Source organism: Cydia pomonella, chromosome 4 (assembly GCF_033807575.1).
Source record: "Cydia pomonella isolate Wapato2018A chromosome 4, ilCydPomo1, whole genome shotgun sequence".
NCBI classification, from domain to species: Eukaryota; Metazoa; Arthropoda; class Insecta; order Lepidoptera; family Tortricidae; genus Cydia; species Cydia pomonella.
Genome location: NC_084706.1, coordinates 7,085,995 through 7,097,826, shown reverse-complemented (window position 1 = coordinate 7,097,826; position 11,832 = coordinate 7,085,995). Strand labels below are relative to the sequence as shown.

General features: G+C 35.3%; 1 protein-coding gene and 1 non-coding gene across 3 annotated transcripts in view; both read left to right on the top strand.

Annotated features, from left to right (window-relative positions):
- The first annotated feature begins 8,973 nt into the window (after nucleotides 1-8,973).
- The window catches only part of LOC133516949 (monocarboxylate transporter 6-like), a 43,687-nt gene continuing 40,828 nt past the window's right edge, over nucleotides 8,974-11,832 (top strand). The window contains exon 1 of one of the 2 annotated variants that reach the window (XM_061850017.1): nucleotides 8,974-10,107. In XM_061850017.1, the coding sequence (XP_061706001.1) occupies nucleotides 9,991-10,107 (117 nt within the window). In that variant the 5' untranslated portion in view covers nucleotides 8,974-9,990. The remainder of the gene's footprint in view (nucleotides 10,108-11,832) is intronic. The other variant, XM_061850016.1, reaches the window with a different exon arrangement.
- Nucleotides 10,856-10,927, top strand: Trnat-cgu (transfer RNA threonine (anticodon CGU)). The gene has a single exon. It is a non-coding gene; the product is annotated as a tRNA-Thr (tRNA).

Genomic DNA, 11,832 nt, shown 5'->3' with positions numbered 1-11,832 from the left:
CGCCATGTCCGTCTGTCTGTCTGTCTGTCCGAGGCTTTGCTCCGTGGTCGTTAGTGCTAGAAAGCTGAAATTTAACATGGATATATAAATCAATAAAGTCGACAAAGTCGTACAATAAAATCTAAAAATTTAATTTTTTTTAGGGTACCTCCCCTACACGTAAAGTGGGGGTGAATTTTTTTTTTCGCTTCAACCCTAGAGTGTGGGGTATCATTGGAAAGGTCTTTCAAAACTAATACGGGTTTTCAGAAAACATTTTTTGATAAAGTGAATATATTCGGAGATAATCGCTCCTAAAGAAAAAAAAAAATGTGTCCCCCCCCTCTAACTTTTGAACCATAGGTCCAAAAATATGAAAAAAATCGTGGAAGTAGAGCTCAAGAAAGACATTAAATGAAAACTATAGCGGACATGATCAGTTTAGCTGTTTTTGAGTTATCGCAAAAAGTTTTCTCTTCATAGTAAAAAGACTTACTTTAATTAGGTACTGATTATGCAAATTTGCCTATTTGTTTAACTCGGGTGAAAGGTACCGTTTCATCCCTTGGTTAACAATTTACTATACTTTAAACTCCAGTTTAGCTTATTGTGACGGAAGAGTAACTACGGAACCCTACACTGAGCGTGGCCCGACATGCTCTTGGCCGGTTTTTATTTGTAAATAATGTCACTCGATCTGGATATTCCTGAGGATCACATGTCTATATAGGACTCATGGCGTTTAGGCAACACAAAGGTCAGAAATGAGTGTTAAGGTCTGACGCTCGCACTCGACGATTGAAAAGCCTCTAACAAAATGTATGCAATATATGAAAGATCCAAAGAAATGTTTTTTAGATCTGTCATAAAAATTTTTTTCGTTAAAATCTGAGGAATCAAAAAACAATTTTCTTTTTTCATTTTGATAGTTATAAATTTTTATTTTTTTGAGACTAGAGGTTTGTATTTTTTTATAATCTCAATAGGTCTTTTTAAATCACCTAACTTTTTTATAATGGAAAGCTCATTTCCTATTCTATTAGCTAAATTTTGTTATAATGTTCAACATGTGTCAAGTACCAGTACCCAATTGAATATGTCCTCCGAACAAAATTGTATGGGCGAGATTATATTCTGACGATTATCGCCTATGATAAAGTCATGATTTTTGCCCCAAATCGCATGGGAAACCCTAACGTATAGGTATCGACGTGTATATTTACATGGAAATAATCAAATATCAACCTGGAGTCAATTATCGGTCGTCGAGGTGTGGTATTACGTGTGGTTTAACTGATGCCACATTATTTCTTACTATTGATTTTAATCGAATGTTCGATGCAAAAAACTTCTTTTCACCTCCAGCAGCTCGAACGAGCCTACTTTCGTCACTCCACGGAGTGTGGAAAGTGCGACTTTATTCACTCCAGGGAGTGACGAAAGAACGACTTTCCTCACTCCAGGGAGAGAGACAAAGAGCTTTTTAATTTAGTGAAGGCCAAGAATACAGGAATAAAAACTTTACTTGATGTTGTATGTTCTCACTACTGAGGTAAAAAAGTTGTATGTGTCACACGAGAGCAAAGTTATTTTACATCTCGTGTTTTTGAGTCCCTCGCAAGAAAAACTAACTTTCGTCTCTTGTTGCACAAATAACTATATTTTATTGTACCGTCCACTACCTACTAGACTAATTGGATTGGTCTATAAACTCCGAAGTCCTAATCGCTGATTAAAAAATAGTAATATTTTTGGGAATGGCATATTTATTTTGCACATACATATCAAGTATCAAAATAACCACGAGACCACGACGTTCACGACAATCTACGAAATCTGATATCATAAGTACGCTGCTTTCGTATCGAAAATCACTTCCGACTAGTTATGTTATTATATTATTATTTATCAATCATAATAGGTAAAAATGTATCTGACGCCAATTACTTTTGATAGATTTATCACGATTAGGTAAGTACATTAAAACTTTAAAGAACACCGCAATATTGTCCTTAACTGACATATGTCATGATTTAAATATATTAATCTCAGTCTCAGCTTTTTTGTCTCGTTCCACTCGTTTTCGAAATGATATGAAATGACACTGCCCTTTAAAAAGAAAGGGGATGACCGCTTCTCCAACCATTACAGATTTTTTTTATACAATTTGATGTAGGGTCAGGTGGTCAACAGTGGCTCACTTTTTTCAGATGGCCATAGCTCCGAGACTATTGATCACAGGAGGTTGCTGTTATGAAGGATATTATAGGAGATTTAATCTTATTTATGTTTGCGTTATTGATTTTTCAAAGATGTGTTAGGTAAAAAAAATATGTTTTTTAATAAGTTAGAAATGCGCCACTGTGTACAATGGGGTCGCAACAGTGGCTCAGGCTCATTTACACAGTGGCTCGGGGTGGTACACAGTGGATTATTTTAGAGTAAATTATTATAAATAAAACAATATCATGTTTAAATGAATCAGTCTCATTATTTATTAATTGTTCAACATTGCCATCAACTTTTAGACTTAATTGAATCAGTCATTTTGATTATCTAATGCCTTTGGCATAATAAGAGATCAAACAGTCAATATCCATAAGAAATTATTGAATTCTTACACGCAAAAGTTTAAAAATAAAACCAGTCTTTCTTGGTCTAGGCAATATAAAAATAATAGGTACAATTAAAATCACATCTTTTTTAGTAAGATCAGTCATTTTGATTACCTGTTCCTGTTGGCATACCTACATAATTAGAATTTACACATCGAAAATTCTTAAGGAATGAATAAATTCTTATATAATATAACTTTTATAATAAAACCAATCCTTTATGGTTATGACAATAAAAAGGACTACAACTAAAAGTCACATAACCAGTCATTTTGTCATTATTTGTCTTTGATAGAAAACGGGACATAATATAAAAAAACAAAGGTTTCCTAAGTTTTATGAATACGGGGGCATGTAATCATAATTTAGGCGACAATAACACAGACAAACAGTGGCATGAAAATTTAAAAACTCCGATAATATTCTAACAGCGCCATCGTATAACACAAATTCTTTACAGAAAATCGTAACTGAATTCGTCGATCCGTTTTGGAGATATTTGGGAAATTTAATTTGCATGCTAAAACAATCGAGTACCTACCTACCTACTAAACAAAAAAAGGTTCTAATAAATGCATATAACGTCTCCGTTCGTTGGTAATATGTTTTTTGCAAAATGCTAGTACAACAATGTTACATAATAAGAATAATACTGCAATTAAGTACGTTGATAATTATAGCTGACTGAAAGTTCTAGTTTAGGTACTACGATACTTAAAAGAGCATCATCATCATCTCTGCCCATTATCACTCACTGCTGAGCATAGGCCTTGCCACTTGTCCCGGTCCGGTTTCATATAGTAGTTACCCGCAATTTTTAGAATGTCGCCCACCTTACGAGCTAATGGAACGCCAGGCGCTTCTTTTACTCGGAAGCGGCCACCCACTCAAAAAGGTGGTATTTTTTGAGTGCATATACCTAATTGACACGAATATATAAAACAATACATACTTAGAATTAAACAAATACCTAGTCACATGTGTCGGCAGTTCTAACTATTTTTAACCGACTTCAATTTCATAGAAGGAGGAGGTTCTGTATTCGGTTGTGGCTATATTTTTTTTTGTTACACCGATTACTCCGACACCCGTGGTCCGATCTGAGTAATTCTTTTTTTTGTATGAAAGGAGTTATCTCCAAGTTGGTCCCATTTAATTTGGTTCTGATCTGATGATGGGAACCATGAGGAATTGAGGGAACTCCTCATTTTTTAAAGGCGCGTGTATGGGGATTTGAGTGTTTTCTTAAGCAAATCGAGCATTTTCTCTCAAAAACCATCAATTGATGAAGTCGATCTGATGATGATGATGATTTTTTGATGATAATGATTTTTTTAATGTAATATGTTCAGCGATTACTCCGACACCTGTGGTCCGATTTGAGTAGGTAATTCTTTTTTTGTTTGAAAGGAGTTACCTCCAAGGTAGTCCTATAATATTTTTGGTTCTGATCTGATGATGGAATCCATGAGGAATTGAGGGAACTCCTACATTTTTAAAGGCACATGTATTTTGAGTTGACTGTATTCTTAAGCAACTCAAGCATTTCCTCTCGAAAACTACCAATTTGATGTAGTGCCACTGTAGCCTTACCACGAGTTTGACTCAACATATTATTTCACTCTTTTCAGTTTGACTCAACATATCATCGCTTAAAAGTCTTTACTTACGGTGGCGTGGTTGATCGGGTCGCCACTTTCCCGAATGAAGGTTGAGGGAGGCGATGGCTGAGATACACGTCATACTCGTGAACGGGTGCTGTTTGTGGAGACCGGTCTGTTTAAGCTTACACGGGGTACAGGTTATGTTAAAGTATGTAACTTTACTTTTGAGTGACATTAACGTGAGACACTTCATTCGGTTCTTGTCTGTTTTAATTTTTTTTGTCTTTTAATTATTTATATAAGAATTCAAGCCTTGGCGACCCTCTACATCTCTAAGGATAATTTAATATATATTTTTATATTTTATCTCTGACACTTAGAGACTTATACATCTCTAAAGAATTTTAGTATTTTATGTTTTTTTTTTTTTTATCATAGTTTTTTTTGTGTAATTTGACATTTAGAGACAGTATACATCTCTAATAAAGTATTTATTATTTCATAGATTCGATATTTGTAATTGTTTTTTTTTTAAATTTATTGTTTGTAAAAATGGACATGTAAAAGTGCCCCTGTGGCCTATTTGCTGAATAAATGTTTGATATTTGATATTTGATATTAGCTGACGTGTTCGTAACTTACTTTCTATACATCTCGCTTACACTAATAGGATGCCAGTACGAACGATGTAGTTAGTTTTGGAAATAAGAGGTGAGGGGTAGGTGTAAGAGGTGTGTGAGGTAGACGGTGGTGGTGAAGGTAGATGGGGGGCTGAGGGGTTTGGGATTGACGAGTCAGGGTTTCAGAGGTTAGGGGGTTAGGATTAGAAGTTAAATGGTCTGGGGTTGAGGGGTCGGGGAATGTTGAAGCGGGGTTGAAGGTTTGGTGGTTCAGGGTCAAGGGTTTCAGAGATCAGGTTGATGTTCTGTGAGGTTGAGTGATCGGAGGGTTGAGGGATTGAGTCAGTGGCGGGGCGGAGGCTAGATTTCCTCGAGGAAAATCCTGGTTATTTATTAAAGGTAGGTATCCAATTTAGTGTTAAACATGATTGTGTTTTTCATTCATGCGTCACGCGTCACTTATGAGCTCGCAATGCCTTAAAACTAAAAATTAAAAACTTTACAAAAAAAAGTAAACCGACTTCAAAAAGGATAAAACAAAATATTATTCTTTTTTAAGTATATGCGTTACCAACTAATATGTTTGAAGTAGGTACTGAGGTACCTACCTACAGAAGTATGTTCATTTCTGTCGTAGTAATAGGCAATCCAACGTATTGTACATACTTAATAATGATACAGCCGCATCTTTATCGAATAGCACCAAAATCATGGTATGCTTCTAAATTTGGCTTGGCACCGACTTCAAACATATTAGTTGTTAACGCATATACTTAAAAAAGGATAATATTTTATTTTATCCTTTTTGAAGTCGGTTTAATTTTTTTGTAAAAAGTTTTTTATTAATCTTAGGTACCCACAAGAACCTAAAAAGGAGGTTTGACTCCAACGACTTATGACGTTGCAGTACCTATCATGTATAAATTTTCAAGTTCAAATTTTCTTATTTCACTTTTTTAAGTATCACTTTTTCGAGGGCTTTATAATGTATCAGCAGTAGGTACCTACTTACTTATTGCTTATTATTGGAGCGAAACTAAGACCTAATTAATATACTTTCTAAGGCTACTGTCCCCGCGCGATATTATATTTCAAACGGCAGCATGGAAAGTGAGGAAGTGGCGATGCGATATAGGAACGGATTAGCTTTATTTTATTGGTTTCCCACTCGTCTACGTTTCATGGTTCGCTAACTAATTTCTGGTAACTAGACACTTACAAACTATCAAATTGGATGACTGAGGAGTAACATTATACTTATAGCAATTATTCAACTGTGAACTAACAAAGTTCTAGAATCGAAGATTGTAAACAGTGCTACAAATACCAGTGGCATCCATAATTGGCAGTATTACCCTTGGCTAGTGCTGACCCTCTATCCCCAGTTGCCCTCATTAAGACTGAAGTTATAGTAATAGGTAGCTCAAAGCTAACTACCAGAAATGCCAGGATTGATTTTTAATACTCTACCTGCCATTCTGTTTTGACTTTTGACAGCATTCAGTTTCCCTACTGTCTCCAGGTAAAGAATGTAGCTGTTATAGACCGGGTTCTCTCGTGGATACCGTGTGGATACCTCAGGTGAGCGAGGTTAGCAGGAAAATGTTTGCTGCGATTGCATCCCTCCGCAGATTTTGAAATTTCTTGCCTAACACTAACTACTAAGATTGCATTAGCTTCATCCCTCTTACTCTTTTTTCTTACCATACCTACAAGGTATAACAAAAATAGTGGGGATTCGGTATCGTGTTTGGATTAAGAAACAGAAGATTTTTTTTGACGTGAACATATTTTGCCATTGTATGGAGGGTTGGCCGACTTGAATGACCTGCTTGCTTCATAAAAAAAATCGCGACAATAACTTGTTCATTTACTTTATTCCTAATTAAATTAAACACGATACTGACTATGCCCTTAAACGGATCCCCACTATTTTTGTTACACCCAGTATTAGACTATGATGACACTTGCTACCTTACGGAGGACCAGCTGAATATGCTTGAGCGCCTCCAGAATTTTGTGCAAATATGACCACGTATCACACTTCCGTTCTCAGCTTAAGTGGCTTGTCCCTATTCGTCTTCACCGTGAATCTCATGTTCTCGCCCTTCTTTATGGTACCTATCTCTTTATCCCCGCTACACCACCTTATCCCAAAGAACGTTTCAAGTATTATCAATACATGATGGTACAAGTATCTTTCTTCTATTCGATTTTCTCAGACTCATATTCTTGCTCCTAAATTTTATATCCATGCCAATTTTATGCCATCTGCTTCTAAATTTTATATTATAACTCTTACTTTCTGGGCTGTTCGGTTGTGGAATGCTTTTCCAGTAAACATGAGAGTATCCGGCTAAATCTCTTCCCATTGAAAAAAATCTGCTAAAGTTATATGTATTTCTTGCCTTTACCTGAACTTGCCATTTTATATTTTGGGTATTTATGTATTGTGTGTTGTCTTAAGAGTCTCCTGCAAGCTCGGCCAAATTTTACCTTACCATACAAACAGAGTTTCGTTCTCATTCAAAAAACTACGTGTTGGATTGTAATGAAACTGCACATACAATGACATGAGACATATATATAGTCCTGTAATTAGTTCATATAGCTCCAATTTATAAAACAAACGAAATAGAACAGAAACAAGTTTTGTATGAAAATCTCCAATCCGCTGTATTTTGAAATGAGGTCCTGATGTAAACTAATTACAGGACTAGATATACCTTGAAAGTTCAAAGTTTCAGAGCAATCTAGCTAGTCGTTGAAATTGAAATGAGAGAGTAACTATGTTTGTATGGAAAACCGAGTTTGCTGGGGACCCTTGATGGAAGAGCCCGCCAATCGCCTGTTGTTACCTTGTTATAATTTTCTTCTTATTTTCTTTGTAATGTTACATGTAAAATATATTTTTATTAGCAGAGCGATCAATAATATTTACTTACTTACCCGAGACAGAATGTAAATTTGTCAAAGAAGAAATACATTAAAATAGATTATTTTACCGAATATCGGGGCTGGGTTTTATTTTTATAATTTACTTTATAAGCATGTGTGTCTACTTCCCTAGCACAGCATTCCTACACCCCAAAAATGTCTTTACGGATTTTTACGTATGAGGTGACAATTAGGTTTCATTCGGTTTAATATATTATTCATATTTAAGGATGACTCACGCTAGACCGGCCCGGGCACGGGCTGACACGGGCTGGGGGAGGTGTCCGACACGTTATTTTCCTTGACGGCTGATCGGTGATCACGTGGTGCTTTCCATAGAAAACGAGGCGCCGGAAGCTCCGGCCCGGTCCCAGCCCGGTCTAGAATGAGTCATCTCTTAATTTCAAATTAAACGGAACAAAAAAGATTATAGATAAAATTGATCAATTGGTAGAAATAACGTACAGAAAATAAAGAAAATGGGGAAAAACGCGAATGGAACTAAAAATACCGGAGAAAGAAAATTTTGGGGAATTCATCTATACAGTCAATACACTATAACTACGATAGACAGATAACAGCAGATACACTGTATTGGATTCATAGGGTACTATTACAGAGGCTCCCGTAGTCAATGTCTCGTAAAGTTAGGATAGGTAAAAGTCATTTAGCGTATCTATAATTATTATTAGTAAAGACATGTCTGGCGAATCTAGTGGATATAGGTTCAAATCCTGGTAAGGGCATTTATTTGTGCTATGAGCACGGATTTGTTCCTAAGTGATGGGTGGGAATCATGTAAAGCGTAAACTTATTTCTAAAGCTTATTATACCACACAAGACTACATGAATGATAGAACAACGTGGGATTAATTGTGATTCGAAATGATTAATTATTTATTATATTTGAATAATGATGATGAAATGGATATTGCAATGCATGTATTTCCTTTGTTGTTTTTATTATATTTGTTTGACATTTAGAATTTATTCTAGAAACAATCTAGACTAGTATTTTTTATACATTTTTTTTGTATGACTATATTTTGTGAAAGTTTTAGTATTAAATTTGATCTATGAATTATATTCATTAGTATTATATATGGAATAACATTTACAACATCAATAAATTGCTCTGATAATTAGATTAAGATAATTATATGTAATACTGTCTTACTATTCATAAGTGCTTGTTGCTAGGCCTGCATGAATAAAGTATATTTGAATTGAATTGAATTGGTGTTTTCTATGTATTTGAGTATTTATAAAATATTTATATATTATATATGTATTTTGTAAAAGTTTGTGCCTATGCAGAAATTTCGGATAAGGCAGGTTAAATACGTGGTCGGAATGCAATTTATCCGGTCTGGCCCCGGACAGGAAAAAAAGCGTCGATGTAGGCAGATTTTTATTAACAAACCGAGATAAAATATCACGCGATTTAATGGTCTATATTTAATGTTACATAATATTTGTTTACGGAATTAAGTATCTGGTTGAAGTATTTCCTCATAGATTATACTCACAATAAGTAAAACTACTCAAAACAGCCTCAGCGTCATCGATGGACGTGTAAACAACTTGCCAATGAACTTCTATCTACATAGTATTAAGGTTACCTTCTTTATTGCTACACATTCCGATATAAACCGTAACATATATCACATTTAATTATAAAATAAACACGAGCGGATTAACTAATAAATAGTATATTAATAACTAAGTTCCGAACTTATTACCTACCAAATTATAACTAACTTTATTTTAGTGTAAAGTGTGTTTAAGTTAGGCCTGTGTTATGTCCCTTTGAACTGTAACTGTAATTGTACTTAGCTTGTAAACAAACAAATGATTATATTTACGAAATACTTAATGCCTCCGTAGCGTCTAAGATTAATTAAACAATTTCAACAACAAAAACCGTTAATCCCGTCATTAAAGTTAAGACCGTAGTATCTGAGACAATGCTTTCAGACATATTGAACGAAATCTAAATCTCTATGTAATTAGTCCCATTCACGACACCGGTGCCTTCGAAAATAGTTAATGTGGTGGCAGTGACAGCAAAGCGAGGACGTGCGTGTGCTTGTCTCATCGTAAAATGCTGCCTCGGAAAAATCGACTAGTCCGCTGATAATGTTTAAGTACAGCTAAAACGCAAAGTATTCAAAACTCGCACAATTAACTTAGATCGGCACAAAATTATCGAACGGGTTAACGTGTTAAATAAACATGGACGAGGCTTTCGCGCATATCGAGGGGAATGGGAAGAAATACTGCAAGAGGGATATGGTCCCCCCGGATGGTGGCTGGGGCTACGTCGTGTGTCTCGGCGTAGGATTTACTTTTGTAAGTATTTGCAAGCTGCAAATGTATTTATGTGCATTCACAGCATTTATTTATTCGCGAGAAAGTAGTATAAAAATAGAATGACCCACTTCTTTCTCTGTAAATAAGGAATGCTTTAATTATTTTAGGACAATCATAATATAGCCAGGAAATATAAGTAATTATTAGTAAGGTACTCGTAACTAACTTGTACCTAATGCGTATTTGGTTGAATTTGAATTTTACTACCTAAAATTTCCAAACTTTCCCCCCCTCATATGGCTAAAACTACTGGGACTAGAATTTTAAAAATAATAATCTTTATTAGAAAATAATAACTCCCCAGAACAGTTTTAAGGCCAATTCCTATTATTAACAAGCATTTATAATAATAATAATAAATATTATAGGGACATTCTTACACAAACTAACTAAAGCCCACCTTAAGCCAAGGAGGTTTGTGTTGTAGGTATTCAGACAACGATAAATATAATATTTATACATAGAAAACACCTATGACTCAGGAACAAAATATATCTGTGCTAATCACACATATAAATATCTTTACCGGGATTCGAACCCAGGACTAGGACTAGGCCAGACCGGTCGTCAAATAATTAGCCCAAAGACTACTAGGGAACAAATCAAATTATGTTATGAAATATTTTTTGATTAGTCACACTACTATACATATATAAATTGTAATTTGAACTAGATATCATACACTAAAGAAAACCGCCGCCGCTTGGGACGGGACGGGTACCGCCGTGGCCGGGTGGTCTAGTGGTCAGGACGTTAGCCGCGTAAGCTGAAGACGCGGGTTCGATTCCCGCCTCGGCCACCGGTGGACTTGGTCACTTTTTCTTTAGTGTATGATATCTATTTCAGTTTATAGCCAAAATACCTGAAATACTTGTCGTAGAGGAGTTCCACTATGGTCTTCATGAGCAGTTCCATTTCACCAAATAGCACCATTCAAATGCAATTGCTTGGTTATTCGATGAAAAAAAAAACGAAGTATGCTCATAAATTTTGGAATCCATCATCACAACGCGAACTTAATAAATACTTGCTGAACAAACTAAACGAACACGACATATCACCAAACGTGAAATACTGCTCGTTGAGGTGCCCCGATCTGTTCTTTTGAAGGAGTTCCACTTCATAAAATGTCACTTTTCGTAATGTAGCTTCATTACGAAACTATGAACATTAACTATGAAATTAAAAAAAAACCCCTACGCAATTTTGCCAAAAAACGCCTTACATCATTTTTACAAAAAGCTGATAGGTACTCTTCAAACTGCTTGATCCATTTCTATCAATCGTAGAACCACCAAGAACCGACGCAAGGAAACTCCCTTTCACGTAGAAAAAAGGCATTAAAATCGGTCCATCCGTTAGAGAGCAACGATGCCACAGAATAGATTAGCGTCAAACGTATAACACCTCTCTTTGCGTCGGGGGTTAAAAATAACTATATGTATGTCTATAAGATTTGAGGAATTCCCTCGATTACTCATGGATCCCATCATCAGAACTAGATTTTGACAAAAAATAGGACCAATCATATTCTTCAATAAAAAAAATCTAAATTTGGATAAATGACGGAGTTCTGACAAATATCAAGAAAAACATACAGCCAAACTGAGAACCTTCTCCTTTTAGAATTTTGAAGTCGGATATAAATACAAAAACCATTCTCATAGCAATAAATTACAGAAACATCTAGCAATGGTCAAGCGT